Source organism: Opisthocomus hoazin, chromosome 7 (genome assembly GCF_030867145.1).
Source record: "Opisthocomus hoazin isolate bOpiHoa1 chromosome 7, bOpiHoa1.hap1, whole genome shotgun sequence".
NCBI lineage: Eukaryota > Metazoa > Chordata > Aves > Opisthocomiformes > Opisthocomidae > Opisthocomus > Opisthocomus hoazin.
Genome location: NC_134420.1, coordinates 2,079,748 through 2,097,650, shown reverse-complemented (window position 1 = coordinate 2,097,650; position 17,903 = coordinate 2,079,748). Strand labels below are relative to the sequence as shown.

The window sequence follows — 17,903 nt, the reverse complement described above, 5'->3', positions numbered from 1 at the left end:
TGGTGCCACGTGGGGCCGAACGCGGGAGCGTCCTGGTCTCGGCTTGGCCAAGGTGACCTTGGGGCGAGGAACCTCCTTCCTCACTCCTGCCGCCTTCCTCCTCCTCCTCGGCCCGTCCAGCCCTGACAGCCCGGAGCAGGGAGCAGCAGGTCCCTGCCCGGTCCTGGGTCCCCCCCCAACATGGCCGGTCCCCGAGCCCCCCACGCGTCTCTCCTGCCACAGCGATGGGCCAGCAGGTCCCTTTATTTGGGGATGCCGTGGGGATTTGCCCCCCCTCCAGTCCCCCCCAGCCCCCCAATCTGTCCCAGTGATCCCAACACACCCCCAAATCACCCTGGGCGATAGCAGGAGAGACCCCCCCCCCGCCCTTCATCACCCTGCTCCTGGCCAGCACCCACCCCACCGACCCTCTGCCCCGCACCGGCGCTCAAGCCACCCCCACAGCCCCCCAAAACCCCCCGGGGCCACAGAGATGGGGTGACCCCGCAGCCCGGGGTCCTGTCCCCCCCCCCCCCGCCCTGCTGCCACTGGGACCAGCATCCCTGTCCCCAGGGAAGGGTGGGCGATGCCCCGTCACCCCCCCCCCCCCCGCGGCACCGTCACCCGGGGAGGGGTGGGGGGCACCCGGTGGCACCCAGCTCCGGTAACGCGCGGAGATCCAGGCGAAGAGCAGGCAGGTGACCGACTGGATCCCGGCCAGCAGGAAGAAGCCGCTCTCCATGCGGCAGGCGTCCATGCTCCCTGCGAGGAGGAGGATGGTCAGAACCGGGGGGGATAGGGGGTGACCCCACACCCCGTCCCCGCTGGCCACCAAGGCACCCCAAGCGGGAGGTGACACCGGTGTCACCGTGCCGGCGCTCACCGGAGTCCTCGGGGCAGCCGCGGGTGGGCAGCGAGAGGAGGGTCAGCAGCCCGGACCCCAGCAGCGAGCCCACCCCGGCGATGAAGAAGAAGAGACCCATGACGGCTCCTTTCATGGACTCGGGGGCTTCGGCGTAGGCGAACTCCAGGCCTGCGGGGAGAGCGTGGGGAAAGGCTCCGGGAAAGGCTCGGATCCTGCGGGATTCCCCCACCGGAGCCAACGCAGGGGCTGCGGTGGGTGGCCCCGGGGGGCTCGGTGGGCGCCGCTCACCGGGGATGCCGGTGAAGATCTCGCCGAGGCCGAAGAGCAGGTACTGGGGGACCTGCCACCAGACGGGCAGCGCGGCAGCGGCGTAGCGGTCCCCGCCGAGGAGCTGCGGCACCGTCCGGTTGCGCCGCACGTACCCCAGCCGCTCCCGCTCCAGGACCCCTGCGGGACGTGGGCGGGGGGCTGAGCGCCCACCGAGCCCCTGCCCGCAGCAGCCTCCCACCCCAGCGGGGGTCCTACCCGCCGTGAGGATGGAGGCGAGGCCGAAGACCATGCCCAGCGCCATCCTCTTCAGCGGCGAGGGCAGCAGGCACTGCTTGGCGAGGAAGGGGTCGATGACGCGGTCCTTCAGCGGCACCAAGGCCAGCAAGACCACCACGTTGGCCAAGAGCAACCAAGCGTCCGGGAACTGCGGGGCAGAAGCCAGGTCGAGCCCTTCCCTCGCCCGCGGCGGGGAGCTCGGCGTCCCGCGGGGTGCTCCTCGGCCACCCCGGTCCCGTCCCTCACCGTGTAGCCCTGGAGGGTGCTGGCGTGGTCCTGGCCGTGCTGGAAGACGCCGGGGACGCGGAGGTGGAGACCTTGCAGGTAATAGGTCGACTGCACCTGCAAGCGGGGTGGTGGCCCTGTGGGCTCGGACCTGCCACTGCTGGTGGTCCCCGCCCGGTGCTGAGCCCACCCGGCGCCTCACCTGGGAGGAGACCATCTGGTACGGGATGAAGGTCAGCATCACGGGCAGGATCCGGGCCAGCGCCTGGAAGTTGGCGAGGTCCTCCTCGGGCGAAGGGGCTCCAGGCTGGGGTCTGCTGTTGGGGAGAGGGTCCCCAGCCTTCCGCCGGCGAGAGCTCAGCCTGGGGAGAGGGACAGCATGGGCGAGGCCAGGGCTGGGAGGGTCCAGCCCCCCCGCAGACCACCTCCCACCCTTCTCACCTAGCCCCCGTGCCACCCAGCCGGGCGCAGCCGCAGCTCTGCAGGGCCAGCTTGAGGATGGCGGAGACCTGGCTGCCCCTGGGGGGCTTGGTGACGAAGGTGGGGGTGGCCAGGAGGAAGATGAGGAGGGCCAAGGCGAGACAGGCGACGGGGATGAGGTAACCGGCCAGAAAGCTGACGTTCTGCTGGACAAAGGCCACCACCAGCAGGGAGAAGGCGGCCCCGACGTTGACGCTCCAGTAGAACCAGTTGAAGAAGCGCCGCGTGGCCTCACCGCCCCGGTCCCTCACCTGCCGAGGTGGAGGGACGAGCCCCGGGGCTGACTCTGAGCCTCGGCACTGCCGAACCTCGGCCCTCAACTTCATCCCCTGTCCCACCACCCTCCCACATCCCCCCGTCCCACCACCCTCCCACGTCCCCCTGTCCCACCACCCTCCTACGTCCCCCCGTGCTCCATCCCACCACCACCCCCCCGCCCCATCCCACCCCTCACCTCCCGCCTTCCCTCCCTCCTTCCCAAGGATGTCCCAAAGGTCTCGAAGGGTTTGGAGGTCACCTATGGGGTGCAGCCACATCTCCTCCCCACCATGGGGGGCTCTGCAGAAGGTCCGTGGCGGCTCGGTGTGGGGCGAGGACCCGCCGGGAAGGGACGGAGGGACAAGGACGCCGCGCTCACCTGCTCGGCACCGAAAGCGGTGAGGTTGGCTCTGACGGAGCTGACGCCCAACGCCAAGAGCACGAGGCCGGTGTAGATGGTGGGGGCACAGTAGAGCTCGGGGGGCTTCCCCTGGCACGTCCGGGAGCAGTTTCGGACGCCGGCGGCGGGCGGCTGCCCGCAGACTGACAGACGTCCGTCCAGCGTGGCGGTGACGGGCAGCAGGCACGCCGACAGCAGGTAGAGCGAGAAGCTGAGGGTGACGGTGCCATGGGTGCCCAGGTAGACGTCGGCCAGCCAGCCCCCGACGGGCGAGAGCAGGTGGGAAGCCCCCCAGAAGAACAGCGAGGCGCGGGACGCCTGCGTCCCCCCCCAGCCGAAGTCGCCTCCGGCGAGGTAGAGCACGAGGTTGGTGGCGAGGCCGAAGAAAGCCGCCCGCTCCAGAGCCTCCACCGCCAGCACGGCCGCGCGCGCCGCCCCGCGCCCCTTCGGGGGGGTCCCCCCCAATAAGGGGGTCCGCTCCTCGCCGTCCCCGCTCCCGGCCATGCCCTACCCTGGAGAACCGCGGCTCTTGGTGTTGGTTCGCTGCTTTGAGTAGGGGGGAGCGGGGCTGGGGGGGTCCCCTCGGACCCTCTCCGGGCTGCCCCCCCCCTACTTCGCGTCCTCCCCTCCTCTTCCTCCCCGGCTCCCAGTTCCCCATTCCTGCCAAACAAACTGGTCAGATGACGGCTCCGAAACCAAAACCACCCATCATCCAGCGCGGCTTCTCCTTCCTGGGGGGTTTCCATACGCCCCCCACCTCGGGTGGGGGGGCTTTCCTCACCCCCCCCCCGCCATCCCCCACCAGCACGGCTCGGCAGCGGAGCCCCTCGCTGAGGCTGGGGTCTCCCCCTGCGACGTGGGTGCCGGGGGGAGGTCGAGCACCCACCAGCACCCACCGGAGCCGGCGTAAAGCCGGGCTGAGCCGAGCTCAGGGTGGCATCACCGGCTGCCCCCCCCCCCCAAGAATGCACCCCGACCCCCCAGCACATGGGGGTTTGTTTTGCAGCCCGGGTTCCTAAGGAAGGGGGGCTGCGGGGGGGGGCTGCGTGTGCCTGTTGGCCTCGCGTCCGCCGGTGTTTTCCACCGGGCTCGGCGGCGAGCGAGGCGGCGCGAAAAGTTTCCGTAAGTCTGAAAAAACCAAAAAACTGAAATTAAAAAAATGAAAACAAACCCGTAGCTGCGAAAGGCAGGGAGCGCAGGGGCGAACGCCGACGGCCACGCCGCCCTCCCAGCCCCCCGAAACTTCCCCCCCAGCCCAGGGGAGCTGCCAGCCCCTCGCACCCCCCTCCCGCCCTAACAACCCCCTCCGGGCTCCCCGGGGTGGGGGGAAGAGCCCGGAGTAGCGGGTCCCCAGCCCACGTCCCCATGGCTCCCCGCGTCCCCACGGCTCCCCGCAGCCCCACGGCTCCCCACATCCCCACGGCTCCCCACGTCCCCATGGCTCCCCATGTCCCCACAGCTCCCCGTGTCCCCACGACTCCCCGCATCCCCACGGCTCCCCGTGTCCCCACGGCTCCCCATGTCCCCAAAACTCCCCACATCCCCAAAACTCCCCACGTCCCTGCAGCTCCCCGCGTCCTCATGGCTCCCTGCGTCCCCACGGCTCCCCACGTCCCCACAGCCCCCCGTGTCCCCACGGCTCCCCGCATCCCTGCAGCTCCCCAAGGCTCCCCATGTCCCCACAGCTCCCCACGTCCCCACGGCTCATCCCCACGGCTCCCCGCGTCCCCACGGCTCCCCGCGTCCCCGCAGCTCCCCACGTCCCCACAGCTCCCCGCGTCCCCCAGCTCCCCGTGTCCCCGCGGCTCCCCCCGGGCAGAGGGACGCGCTCCCCGGGACACGGCGGTTGGCGAGCCCGGCGATGACCGGTAGCCGGGCAAGGGAAGAGCCTTGGAATCCGTATTTTCGGCTGCCGGCGGGACCCGTCCCAGCCCGGCTCGACCGTAGCATCCCTGAACCCGCCCGCTGCAGGGGGAGGTGGGTGGCACGGCTCCGGGGTCACCAGGGGCTGTCCCTTGTGGGTCCCCCGGTGCCGTGGGGTGGAGCGGGGTGCGAAGGACCCTCCCGCGGGCAGCACCCAAAGGCGCCGGCCACCTCCCGCCTCGCGAGCATCCTCCTGCCCACCTCAGCTCCAGAAAACAGGGGGGGGAAGGAGGGAACCCCACGCTCTGCTCCGTCACCCCATGGAGGTCGCAGAGCTTGGGGGACCCCGAGTCCCACCGTGCCACCAGCGACGCTGTCCCAAGCCCACGGCACGCCATGGCTCCTGTGAGATCCGCGTCCCCGGGGTGGGGGCTGAGGGTGGCCTGCGGTGGGACCACCAGGTCCCCGCGGCTCCCGTCACCCCGAGGGACGCCGCAGGTCCCCGAGCCCCCCGCTTCCCCCCGCCCCCCTGGCAGCGTGCAGGATGGAGCCACCCCATCGCCCTCCTCCGCCCCACGGCGCTGAGCTGGCTTCCTGCAGCCCCCGACCGCAAGCCGGGAGCGGGGAGCGGCAGCCGGCAGAGACGGGGCCACGGCCGAACGATGTCCCCAAGCCGCTGAGAGAGGTGACAGGAGGACGGGACCACCTGACCCCCGGCCCCCCGGCCGCCATGGGGCTGCCCCACGGCCGCTGAGCGGGATGGAGGGGCTCTGCCTGCTCTTGGTGGCTCTCTCCGCCGCCGTGCCCGGCCAAGGTACGTCAACGTCCCCAACCCCTCCCTTCCCATCCCTCTCCGCGTGACGGGGACACCGGGGCGACGGCTCGGCCGATTTTGGTGCCAGGTCCCAGTTGGGTCCGGCGGTGCCGGTGCGTGCGCACGGGTGTCACCGGCGGCGGTTCGGCGCCGAGCGAGGACGCTCAGCAGGCAGCTCCGCCAAGCCGAGCTCTCCTCCTTCCCGCCATGCTCGGCGTGGCCGCTGCGACCTCTGCCCCTCCTCGCCGCGCCCCTCGCCGTGGGGGTCCCCACTCGGCGGCTGGCGACGCTGGGGACCCTAAAAGGGCTCTGGGGGCCATCCCGCCCGCCAGCCCCCACCCATGCGGGGACAGGGCGATGCTCTCCTGGTCTTGGCAGGCACGAGCCAAAAACCCACCCTGCCTGCTCATGTCACTGGCATCACCCTGGGACACGTTTTTGGGGACGATGCCACCAGCTCCCCGCAGCCCGGCGGGGTTCGGGGTGGTTTCACACCCGAAAATGGCTGCCAGCAGCGACCTCGACGCCTCCGCTCAGTCGGGGCAACGGTCGCCGTCGCCTCCGTTTCCGCTCACGGCGCTTTCCCGCACCTTTGCCGCCGCGCTGCCGGCTGCCTCCGGGCTCGGGGCACGGCCTCAGGACCCCACCACGTCCCCCACCTCCTACCCTCATCCCTTACCTTCTCCTTTCATATTTTTAACGCCAAATCAGAGCCCGCCGGCTACGGTGGGGGGTTCCCACAGGGACCACCAGCTCCCACAGGGACACCCACCCAACGCACCCCCCCAACCCCACACGCGGCGATCCACGGGCTCCATCACCGACGCGGCCGTCTCAAAAACCACCGAGGGTGAAGGTTTTTTCGGCGACGACCGCGGGAGCGCGGCCAGCGGCTCGGCCACCGCCGCGCGTCGAAGCAGAGGGACGGGAGACGGGGAGGGTGGCGTCGAGCCCCGCGCCCAGAGGGATGCCGTGCCCTCGGGGTGCCCTCGGAGGGGGAAAAAGCGACAAGGGGACCACGCTGGCAGCTTCAGCATCCGCTCACCTGTGGCACCAAGATGGGGGTGGGCAGGCAGGTCCAGGCAGGTCCAGGCAGGTCCAGGCAGACCCTCTCTGTCGGCAGGAGCGGCGAGCCGGAAGGCGGCGGAGGCAGCCGGGGCGCGGGACGGGACCCCCCATTTCAGCTTTCCCACCGGTGAGTCGTGTCCCGAAACCGCCGTTATTTCGGGGCTGGATTCCGCTTCCGGCATCCCACCGGCAGACCCCGTGTCAGGATCCGGCCCCGGGGAGCTTTATCCCTACGGAGGAGACCGGGAGCGACTTTTCGGGGTGCGAGAGCTCCGTGCCCGCGTGGCCGAGGCCTCGAGGGGGCTTCCCACGGCGCCTTGGGGATGCCATTTTGGCCGTCCCTCCCCGGATCAGCGTCCCGTCCCTGCGCAGCCCCCCGACCCTCCCCACGGCTCCGCTTCGCCATCCGCGAGCCACCGAGCAGAGGATGGGTTCCTTGGGCAGAGAGGAACCTGATGAGGTTCAACAAGGGCAAGGGCAGGGTCCTGCACCTGGGGAGGAACAACCCCATGCACCAGTACAGGCTGGGGTGGACCTGCTGGAGAGCAGCTCTGCGGAGAGGGACCTGGGTGTCCTGGTGGACGACAGGGTGACCATGAGCCAGCAGCGTGCCCTGGCTGCCAAGAAGGCCAATGGGATCCTGGGGTGCATCAAGAAGAGTGTGGGCAGCAGGACGAGGGAGGTTCTCCTTCCCCTCTACACTGCCCTGGTGAGGCCTCATCTGGAGTACTGTGTCCAGTGCTGGGCTCCCCAGTTCAAGAAGGATGAAGAGCTACTGGAGAGAGTCCAGCGGAGGGCTACAAGGATGAGGAGGGGACTGGAGCATCTCCCCTACGAGGAGAGGTTGAGGGAACTGGGCTTGTTCAGCCTGAAGAAGAGAAGGCTGCGAGGGGACCTTATAAATGCCTACAAATATCTGCAGGGTGGGTGTCAGGAGGATGGGGCCAAGCTCTTTTCAGTGGTGCCCAGTGACAGGACAAGGGGCAATGGGCACAAACTGAGGCACAGGAAGTTCCGTCTGAACATGAGGAAGAACTTCTTCCCTCTGAGGGTGACGGAGCCCTGGAACAGGCTGCCCAGGGAGGTTGTGGAGTCTCCTTCTCTGGAGATCTTCAAGCCCCGCCTGGACAAGGTGCTGTGCAGCCTGCTCTGGGTGACCCTGCTTGGGCAGGGGGGTTGGACTAGATGACCCACAGAGGTCCCTTCCAACCCCTTCTATTCTGTGATTCTGTGATTCTGTGATTCTGAGCCCCCGGTGTTGGTGACGGTGGGACCGTCTGCTCCTCGCCGGGGTTGAGCCAGAAAAAGGGGGGGGTTGGCCCCCCGATACCCACCGACATCGCTCCCGCTTTCGCCTCAGCAGCGGGGCGGTGGGCACGCGGCACGTCCGTCTGTCCAGCAGCCTGTCCTCCCACCGTGACCCCTCCTGAGCAGCTCAGAGGGGCCGTTCAGCCCCAGGAGGGGGGGTCTCAGCCCCTCACCCCCCGGCCCCTTCCTCCCCACAGCCCCCGCGGAGCCGACGGGACCTCCCGGCACGCCGGCGGGCAACACCTCGGCGGCACCAGGTGAGCGCGGCGTGGCCAGGGACCTCCTTGCCCGTTCCCACCTCTGGGATCTCTGTCCCTGCTCTCCTCCCCATCCCTGTTCCCACCCCTGGGGTCTCTCCATCCCTGTTCCCACCTCTCGGATCTCCGTCCCTGCTCTCCTCCCCATCCCTGTTCCCATTCCTGGGGTCTCTCCATCCCTGTTCCAACATCTGGGATCTCCGTCCCTGCTCTCCTCTCCATCCCTGTTCCCATTCCTGGGGTCTCTCCATCCCTGTTCCCATTCCTGGGGTCTCTCCATCCCTGTTCCAACATCTGGGATCTCCATCCCTGCTCTCCTCCCCATCCCTGTTCCCATTCCTGGGGTCTCCCCATCCCTGTTCCCATTCCTGGGGTCTCTCCATCCCTGTTCCAACATCTGGGATCTCCGTCCCTGCTCTCCTCCCCATCCCTGTTCCCATTCCTGGGGTCTCTCCATCCCTGTTCCAACATCTGGGATCTCCGTCCCTGCTCTCCTCCCCATCCCTGTTCCCATCCCTGGGGTCTCTCCATCCCTGTTTCCACCTCTGGGATCTCCATCCCTGCTCTCCTCTCCATCCCTGTTCCCATTCCTGGGGTCTCTCCATCCCTGTTCCCATTCCTGGGGTCTCTCCATCCCTGTTCCCACCTCTGGGATCTCTGTCCCTGCTCTCCTCTCCATCCCTGTTCCCATCCCTGGGGTCTCCCCATCCCTGTTCCAACATCTGGGATCTCCATCCCTGCTCTCCTCTCCATCCCTGTTCCCATTCCTGGGGTCTCTCCATCCCTGTTCCAACATCTGGGATCTCCGTCCCTGCTCTCCTCCCCATCCCTGTTCCCATCCCTGGGGTCTCTCCATCCCTGTTCCAACATCTGGGATCTCCATCCCTGCTCTCCTCTCCATCCCTGTTCCCATCCCTGGGGTCTCTCCATCCCTGTTTCCACCTCTGGGATCTCCGTCCCTGCTCTCCTCCCCATCCCTGTTCCCATTCCTGGGGTCTCTCCATCCCTGTTCCCATCCCTGGGGTCTCTCCATCCCTGTTTCCACCTCTGGGATCTCCATCCCTCCTCTCTTCCCCATCCCTGTTCCCATTCCTGGGGTCTCCCCATCCCTGTTCCCATTCCTGGGGTCTCCCTGTCCCTGTTCCCATCCCTGGGATCTCCGTCCCTGCTCTCCTCCCCATCCCTGTTCCCATTCCTGGGGTCTCCCCATCCCTGTTCCCACCCCTGGGGTCTCCATCCCTGCTCTCCTCCCCATCCCTGTTCCCATCACCCCCGTTTTGGCGGGGAGGGGGGACCCCATCCCTGCTACCACGCGGAGCCGGCGCCGGCACAGGGTGGGACAGTGCCAGGGCCACCCGTACCCCGTTCCCCGGCGTCTCGCCCAGGTCCCAGCGCGCTGCGGCTGGCCGGCGGCCGGAGCCGGTGCGAGGGACGGGTGGAGATGGAGCAGGCGGGCGCGTGGGGCACGGTGTGCGACGACGCCTGGGACACGGCCGACGCCGACGTCGTGTGCCGGCAGCTACGCTGCGGCCGGGCCGTGCGCGCTTACGGCGATGCCGCCTTCGGCCGGGGCAGCGGACCCATCCTCCGGGACGAGGTGGGCTGCGAGGGGCACGAGGAGCATCTCTGGGACTGCCCGGCCGCGCCGGAGCACGACTGCAGTCACAAGGAGGACGCTGGCGTGGTGTGCTCAGGTGCGGCCGGCGTTTGCCGGGTCCGGCAGCCGCCGAGCGAGGTTCGAGCTCCGGATACGGGCAGAGCATCCCCAGCTCCGCTCTCCGCCCGCAGAACACCAGGAATGGCGGCTCTCCGGCGGCCGGGACGGCTGCTCCGGTCGGGTGGAGGTTTTTTTCCGCGGCGTGTGGAACACGGTGTGCGACAGCACGTGGTACGAGCTGGAGGCGAGCGCGCTGTGCCGGGCGCTGGGCTGCGGCGAGTCCCTCCGGCAGCCGTCCTTCGAGCACACGCTGCCCGGCAGGATGCTCTACCAGTGCGAGAGCCGGCAGCCGTCGCTGGCCCACTGCCGGTGGACCTACAACAAATCGGCTCCCTGCCACCAGTCCCGGGCGGCTGGCGTGGTCTGCAACGGTACGGGACCCCCCACCCACCTCTACTCAGCCCCACGGGGGTGTGGGGGGCTTGTGGTCACGGCGGGGGGCCCTGCAGATGAGCTACAACCCGGTTTCTTCTGCCTTCCCCCACCCCGACACCCTCCTGCCAGGCTCCAAGGGCTTGCAGGTGCCGACCTCGCTGGCCACGGTGACGCCGAGCGACGTCACGCTCCCGAGCGGTGAGTGTCCCGCAGAGCTTCCGCCGTGACCCGGCTCTTGGGGGGCTGCCGGGAGATCATGAGCAGGGATGGAGAGGAGAGCAGGGATGGAGATCCCAGGCGTGGGAGCAGGGATGGAGAGATCCCAGGGATGGGAACAGGGATGGAGAGGAGAGCAGGGACGGAGATCCCAGGGGTGGGAACAGGGATGGAGAGACCCCAGGGGTGGGAATGGGGATGAGGACAGGCCTGGGGAGGAGAGCAGGGATGGGGTCTGCCCTGGGGACAAGAGTGGGGATGGAGATCCCAGGGATGGAGACAGCCCTGGGATGGGAGCAGGGATGGAGAGACCCCAGGAATGGGAGCAGGGATGGGGAGGAGAGCAGGGACGGAGATCCCAGAGGTGGGAACAGAGATGGAGAGACCCCAGGGATGGGAACGGGGAGGAGGGCAGGCCTGGGGAGGAGAGCAGGGATGGGGAGCGCCCTGGAGACAAGAGCAGGGATGGAGATCCCACGGATGGGAACGGGGATGGAGACAGCCCCGGGATGGGAGCAGGGATAGGGAGACCCCAGGGATGGGAACAGGGGTGGAGAGACCCCAGGGATGGGAACAGGGGTGGGGACAGCCCCGGGGACAGGAGCAGCGATGAAGAGAGCCCACCTTGCCCCCCCTTACCTGGAGAGAGGATGGCCCGGGTGTCACGAGCTGTGTCTGTTCTCTGTCACAGCTGCAGAGGGCTCCCCGGCTGCGGGGTCACCGTCCCCCCTGCACGTGCCCCTCTTTGTCACCTGCCTGGTCCTGGCAGTGCTGCTCCTGCTCACCGTGCTGGCCTTCACCGCCGCCCTGCTGAGGACGAGGAAGATGAGCGGTAAGGACCCCCCGTGGGCTCAGCGGGGCCGGCTCTGCCACGGAGCAGCTGAGTGGGCGCACCCCCCCCTTGTCCCCACAGCCCATGCCATGTCGTCCCTCGGGCTAGCCGGTCCGGTCCTGGTGACCCACAGCGCCCAGAGCCCCACCGTGCTCTCCGGGACCTCCAACGACTACAGGGAGATGCCCCCCAGCCTTCCCAAAGGATCAGGTAGGTCTGGGGGGTCACCAGCCCGCCCTGGGGGCTGTGGAGCAGGAGGTCATGGCTGGCAACAGCCCCCCTGTCCCCATCTCGTCCCCCAGACCCACCGGTCCCAGCCCTGCCCGCCACCAAGGACTCCGATTCCGACTCTGACTACGAACACTACGACTTCAGCAGCAAGCCGCCCGTGGCCCTCTCCACCTTCTACAGTGAGCACCCCACCCGGCCCCGGGACCCCCGCCACCCAGCCCTGGGACCCCCGCCGCCCAGCCCTGGGGTTCCCCGGGGTGCCCCACTGATGCCCCCTCCCCACAGACTCGCTGCGCCGGCAGCCCGGGGAGCAGCTTCTCCCGCTGATGCCCAAGAAGGACGGGATGGAGCAGTTCCCCGCGGAGGGTAGGACACGAGGGGTGTCTGTCCGTCTGTCCTGCAGCACCAGCCGTCCGCCCGTCCTGCCCGTGGGTGGGCGAGCGGCTGCCCCGCAGCCCGGGGCTGACGGGAGCCCTGTGCCCCGCAGTGCCGGCCAGGCTGGGCCCCCCGTCCCGCGGCAGAGCCAGCAGCTCCTCCACCTCCTCCTCCTCCTCCTCCTCCTCCTCCACCAAGCTCTACTGCAACAACAGCACGGCCCCCCCGCACGCCCGGGTCTGCCCGCCGCCCCCCGCCGATGGCACCCACCAGCACACAGCACCCACCACCCACAGCTACGCTGACTACCCCGGTACAGGTGGGCGCTGACAGCGGGCTGTGTGGTCCCAGGGACCGGAGCAGGGATGGAGATCCCAGGGGTGGGAACAGGGATGGGGAGACCCCAGGGATGGGAACAGGGATGGAGAGGAGAGCAGGGACGGAGATCCCAGATGTTGGAACAGGGATGGAGAGACCCCAGGGATGGGAACAGGGATGGGGTGGAGAGCAGGGACGGAGATCCCAGATGTTGGAACAGGGATGGAGAGACCCCAGGGATGGGAACAGGGATGGGGAGACCCCAGGGATGGGAACAGGGATGGGGAGGAGAGCAGGGACGGAGATCCCAGGGGTGGGAACAGGGATGGAGAGACCCCAGGGATGGGAACAGGGATGGAGAGACCCCAGGGGTGGGAACAGGGATGGGGAGGAGAGCAGGGACAGAGATCCCAGGGGTGGGAACAGGGATGGGGAGACCCCAGGAATGGGAACGGGGATGGGGAGACCCCAGGGATGGGAACGGGGATGAGGACAGGCCTGGGGAGGAGGGCAGGGATGGGGACCACCCTGGGGACAAGAGTGGGGATGGAGATCCCAGGGATGGGAATGGGGATGGGGACAGCCCCGGGGATAGGAGCAGGGATGGAGAGACTCCAGGGATGGGAACAGGGATGGAGAGACCCCAGGGATGGGAACAGGGATGGGGACAGCCCTGGGGACGGGAGGAGCAATGGAGAGACCCCAAGGACAGGAGCAAGGGACAGAGAGACCCCAGGGATGGGGACAGCTCTGGGGAAGGGAGCAGGGATGGAGAGACTCCAGGGATGGGAACCAGGATGGGGACAGCCATGAGGAGGGGAGCAGGGATGGAGAGACCCCAGGGATGGGGACAGCCCAGGGGCGGGAATGGGAGTTGGGGACCCCAGGGGATGGCAGCAGGGATGGAAGGTGCCAGTAAGCAGCCCTGTTTCCCCCAGCAACGCCCTGTGTGACCGCCCCGGTGCCCTCCCACCCCCCAGCACCCCCCGACCCTGCCGACAGCTCCAGCACCTCCTCGGGGGAGTGGTACGAGAACGTGCAGGGCGTGGAGCCGCCCGGGGACCCGTCCCCGCACCCCGGTGAGGACCCCACGCTGCCAGGGCGGGAGCGGGGAGGTGCAGGGGTCCCGTGCCCCCGCAGCACCCTCCTCCCGCTCCGTGCCCATCGCTGCGGGGCTCTCTCCCATGCAGGTTGGCCAGGTCCATCCAGCTCCTTGGGGGGACACGCGCCGGACCCCGACTCCTCTGAGGGCAGCGACTACGATGACATCCAGGGCTCTGCTTACTGATGTTTCCCGACGCCATGGACAGATGGATGTGGCAGGGGGGGACCTGGCACTGTGTGTGGCCAAGGAACGGCCATCCCGCTGCCAACGTCTCCTCTGGACTTCTCAGGAGGTCTCCTCCGTGCTGGGACATGGCATGGCTGCGATTAAAAGCTTTTCCTGGTGGGTCACCACGTCCCTCGGCCATAGGGGTGGCTGGCCACCAGCCTCGCAGCAAGGCTGGGTCACCCAGTGCTCCCAGTCGCCCGTGGGGCAGCCAAGGGATAAGTGACCCAAAGCTGTCCCCTTCCTGCAGTCCCCGTGGTCGCAGCATCGCCTGGACCGGCCATGGGTCCCGGCGGCTGGTGGGGTCCTGCCCGAGCAGCCAGACCTCGCGTCCCTGGGAGGTGGGTGGTGGGGACGTGGGGTGGCAGGGTCCCACAGCCATCCCCAACACGTCATGGGGATACAGAGGACCCCCCAAGGTTCCCCACACCCCACCAGGCCACAGTCCCCCCCATCCTGGGGACACACTGGCCACCGAGTCTGTAAACCCCGGCTGGGGGGTTCAGGGGATGTCAGCAGGGAAGGTGCTGGGGTCCCAGCCTGGGCACATCGGGTGGTGCTGGGAGGGGGGGGTCCCGGACCCCTCTCACCCCAGCCTGGGGCTGCGAGGCGGGTGCCGAGGCAGGAGGTGGGACACAGCCAGCTTCCATCCCAGGGTGGGATGGTCCCCCTCAGCCAGAGCACAGAGGGAAGCAGGGATGGGAAGAGGGATAGAGAGACCCCAGGGATGGGAACTGGGATGGGGACAGCCCTGGGGAGGTGAGCGGGGATGGGGAGACCCCAAGGATGGCAGCAAGGGACAGAGAGACCCCAGGGATGGGGACAGCCCTGGGGACGGGAGGAGCAATGGAGAGACCCCAAGGACAGGAGCAAGGGACAGAGAGACCCCAGGGATGGGAACAGGGATGGGGACAGCCCTGGGGACGGGAGCAGGGATGGAGAGACCCCAAGGGTGCGAGCAAGGGACAGAGAGACCCCAGGGATGGGGACAGCCCTGGAGACGGGAGGAGCAATGGAGAGACCCCAAGGACAGAAGCAAGGGATAGAGAGACCCCAAGGATGGGAGCAAGGGACAGAGAGACCCCAGGGATGGGAACAACCCTGGGGATGGGAGGAGCAATGGAGAGACCCCAAGGACAGGAGCAAGGGACAGAGAGACCCCAAGGATGGGAACAGGGATGGGGACAGCCCTGGGGACAGGAGCAGGGATGGAGAGACCCCAAGGACAGGAGCAAGGGACGGAGAGACCCCAGGGATGGGAACAGGGATGGGGACAGCCCTGGGGATGGGAGCAGGGATGGAGAGACCCCAAGGACAGGAGCAAGGGACAAAAAGACCCCAGTGATGAGAACAGGGATGGGGACAGCCCTGGGGAGGTGAGCGGGGATGGGGAGACCCCAAGGATGGGAGCAAGGGACAGAGAGACCCCAGAGATGGGAGCAAGGGACAGAGAGACCCCAGGGATGGGAGCAGGGATGGGGACAACTCTTGGGACACGAGGAGTGATGGAGAGACCCCAGGGATGGGAGCAAGGGACAGAGAGACCTCAGGGGCAGGGACACCCCAGGGGCAGGAACGGGAGTTGGGGACCCCAGGGGACAGCAGCAGGCATGGAAGGTGCCAGTAAGAAGCCCAGTTTCCCCCAGCAACGCCCTGCCCTGAAAACTGGGGCTTCCCACAGTCCGCCCCAAGCCCCAGAGCAAAGCAGCGTCACCCCGTGCCAGGCACAGCTTGGGGACGGGGACACTGGCGGGCTCGGGGGCTGCACCCAGCCACCACCCCTGGGGCTGGGACCCCCCCATCGCCCTGCCCCGGGGGGCTTCCCTGCGCCCCGCACCGCTCTTTCCACCACCGAGCCGAACCCCGCGGCGCGTCTCCCGCCCCGGCACCCGCCGGCGGGTTCCCATCTCCCCGGGGCGAGGTGGAGCCTCGGCGGAGGTTGGGGGTTCAGACCCACCCCCGTGGAAAATTTCCCCCCCCCGCCACATCCTTCAGCTGTTTACCGAGGCGAGAGGCTCCGGCGGCCCCGAACAAAAAGGGGCCACGCCGCAACAACGGAGGAAGCCCCAAAATAGCAACAAAGGCCCAGACAAAGGGGAGAGGAGCGGGGCGAGAGGAAGGAGCTGGGTGCTGTGAGCCGAGCGGGGGGACGGGAGGTGGCCCCGGCCACGCTCGCAGCTCCCCGCGCCGGGGGATGAGACGGTGGCACCTTGGCGAGGGCGGATAACGGGGCGGCTTGGACCGCGAGCCGGGGGGTGATGGCACCCAGGGGGGTACCGATGCCCTGGGTGGGGGTAACGCCGCTCCCATTGGGTGCGTGTGTTGCCACCAGCCTGGGACATGGGTGCCGACCGTTTATTCGAGCCGCTGCTCCTGCACGTGGTGACGGGCGCTGGCAAACGCCGCTCCCACCATCGTTAGGATCATTGCTTCCACTGTCATTAGGATGACAGCGGCGTGCTGAGCTCGTTCCAACAGAATCATGGAATGGTTGGGGTTGGCAGGGACCTCTGGGGTCACCCAGCCCAACCCCCTGCCCAAGCAGGGTCACCCAGAGCAGGGGGCACAGCACCGCGTCCAGGCGGGGCTTGAAGATCTCCAGAGAAGGAGACTCCCCAGCCTCCCTGGGCAGCCTGGGCCAGGGCTCCGTCACCCTCAGAGGGAAGAAGTTCTTCCTCATCTTCAGCTGGAGCTTCCTCTGCTCCAGTTTGTGCCCATTGCCCCTTGTCCTGGTGCTGGGCACCGCTGGAAAGAGCCTGGCCCCGTCCTCCTGACCCCCACCCTGCAGATATTTAGACGCATTTCTAAGGTCCCCTCGCAGCCTGCTCTTCCCTCTCTCGCCAAAGGCAGCTCCTGCTTCTTCAAAGGCTCCTCACGAGCAGGCAGCGTGGCAGCAGGTCCCAGCGCTCCCCGCCCCCCCGCCAAAACCCCTCCGGAAAGATCTTAGAATCGTTCTTATCTGTCAGAGCACGCAGACGATGCTGAGCTGGCTTGCATCGCCGGCGGCGAGCAGGGATGCTGTAACCGAGCCGCAGCACAAACCCTGCCCGCGGCATCTCCGAGCCAGCTGCGGCTCGGAGGGGAGGTCTGGACCCCCAGCACCCCATATCCATGGGGGTCAGGCACCCTCAGGTCACTGGACCTTTCCTAGAGGTGAAGCATCGCGGGGTGAATCACTGATCTCGGGTTGATTTGGGGTGAGAGGGGCTCAGCTCCCCCCACAGACCCCCCCAGTCCCACGGGAAGGGCTGGCCTGGGAGCGGGTCAGGGTCTCCCACCCCTTTCCCAGCTCACTGCCAAAGCTGTGCCAGCCCAGAGCCCGCAGGTGGGTGGGGGGCAGCACCACGACCCCAGCCCCCCATGGGTAACCCAGCAGGATTTGCTCCCATCACAGCCCCAGCCTGGTCTTGGGGGTCAGCCGGACCCCCAGGGTGACCAGGGGGGGATGGGAACGAGCAGCCCCACTCTGCCCAGCTGAAGGAGCCGGGAAGGGGTTGCCAAGCTGGGTCACCTCCAGGGATGCCAGGGCCTGGCTGGACACGGCATGCTCGTGCTGCCATCATCTCCTGGCATCTCTGCCCACCTCCCTGAGAATCTCCTCCCGGCAGCCCGCGGCCGCCTGCCGCCCACCGGCGAGCTTCCTCTTGAGTCACGGAAAATCTTCAGCCCAGAGAGAGCTCTGGGGCAGGAAACTCCCAGGGGAGCCGAGCCCCAGCTCTGGGGTTGGGGAGCGGAGCACCCCATGTCTCCGGGCAGCAGGAGGTGACAGGAGCCCTCCCTGAGCCCCCCCAAGCTGCCCAGCAAGCCCAGTCCCCCCAGCCGCCCTCCCCAGGCCCCAGCCAGGCACTCTCCTTTTAGCAGAAACCCCATGGGGTCAATGGAAAACAGCTGCCTTCGTTAGCATGCATGACCTGGATTTGCAGGAATTAATTAGGGCACAATCAATTAACTCCTCTCCCTTCCCCGGTCCGTCACCGCCCGTGCCCCACGTGCCCTTGCAGGGATACGCGGTGTCTCTGGGGTGCCAGCAACCGGGAGAAGCGGGGACGTGGTGGCATGAACCCTTCCCCCATCCCTGCCCCGTGGGACCATCACGGTGCTTCGGGTGCCTGCAGGACACGTGGTGGCTCGGCGTGGCACGGTGCAGCGTGGCATGGCATGGTGCAGCGTGGCACGGTGCGGCATGGCATGGCATGGCACGGTGCAGCACAGCACGGCATGGTGCGGTGTAGCATGGCATGGTGCAGCAAGGTGCGGTGCCATGTGGCATGGCATGGCATGGTGCAGCATGGCATGGCAGGGCGTAGCATGGCATAGCGTGGCATGACATGGCATGGTGCAGCGTGGTATGGTGCAGCATGGCATGGCACAGTACAGTGTGGCATGGTGCAGCATGGCATGGCAGGGCGTAGCATGGCATGGCATAGTGTGACATGGCATGGCATG

At 68.1% G+C, this 17,903-nt stretch overlaps 2 protein-coding genes across 4 annotated transcripts; one reads left to right on the top strand and one right to left on the bottom strand.

The window, feature by feature from the left end:
- Window positions 1–427: 427 nt before the first annotated feature.
- Window positions 428–3,671, bottom strand: SLC15A3 (solute carrier family 15 member 3). Its single transcript, XM_075427108.1, has 8 exons — window positions 2,733–3,671; window positions 2,057–2,346; window positions 1,818–1,977; window positions 1,637–1,732; window positions 1,370–1,538; window positions 1,133–1,291; window positions 863–1,012; window positions 428–741 (listed from the first exon to the last, which is right to left on the bottom strand). The coding sequence occupies exons 1-8, from the start codon at window positions 3,255–3,257 to the stop codon at window positions 428–430; spliced, it is 1,863 nt and encodes a 620-aa protein (XP_075283223.1). The 5' UTR covers window positions 3,258–3,671.
- A 1,589-nt stretch (window positions 3,672–5,260) lies between these two features.
- On the top strand, window positions 5,261–13,431 carry CD6 (CD6 molecule). Of its 3 annotated transcripts, XM_075425756.1 has the most exons (13): window positions 5,261–5,430; window positions 6,554–6,625; window positions 8,004–8,063; window positions 9,449–9,757; window positions 9,852–10,151; window positions 10,285–10,353; window positions 11,063–11,203; window positions 11,285–11,413; window positions 11,506–11,613; window positions 11,720–11,800; window positions 11,922–12,128; window positions 13,066–13,206; window positions 13,318–13,431. In XM_075425756.1, exons 1-13 carry the CDS (start codon window positions 5,376–5,378, stop codon window positions 13,413–13,415), a joined length of 1,770 nt encoding a protein of 589 aa, XP_075281871.1. In that variant the 5' UTR covers window positions 5,261–5,375; the 3' UTR covers window positions 13,416–13,431. The 3 variants fall into 3 exon arrangements, with proteins under 3 accessions (XP_075281871.1, XP_075281870.1, XP_075281868.1); XM_075425755.1 differs by having other exon boundaries at window positions 11,063–11,413; window positions 13,108–13,206; XM_075425753.1 differs by having other exon boundaries at window positions 11,063–11,413.
- Window positions 13,432–17,903: the final 4,472 nt, after the last annotated feature.

Excerpts from the sequence above, each read along its gene's own strand:
- CD6 (XM_075425753.1), top strand. The coding sequence starts at position 5,376 with ATGGAGGGGCTCTGCCTGCTCTTGGTGGCTCTCTCCGCCGCCGTGCCC. Across the intron at positions 5,431-6,553 it reads CGCCGCCGTGCCCGGCCAAG|GAGCGGCGAGCCGGAAGGCG; the intron begins GTACGTCAACGT and ends CTCTGTCGGCAG. Across the intron at positions 9,758-9,851 it reads CGCTGGCGTGGTGTGCTCAG|AACACCAGGAATGGCGGCTC; the intron begins GTGCGGCCGGCG and ends CTCCGCCCGCAG.
- SLC15A3 (XM_075427108.1), bottom strand. The coding sequence starts at position 3,257 with ATGGCCGGGAGCGGGGACGGCGAGGAGCGGACCCCCTTATTGGGGGGG. Across the intron at positions 2,347-2,732 it reads CCGCTTTCGGTGCCGAGCAG|GTGAGGGACCGGGGCGGTGA; the intron begins GTGAGCGCGGCG and ends CCACCTCGGCAG. Across the intron at positions 1,013-1,132 it reads GATCTTCACCGGCATCCCCG|GCCTGGAGTTCGCCTACGCC; the intron begins GTGAGCGGCGCC and ends CTCTCCCCGCAG.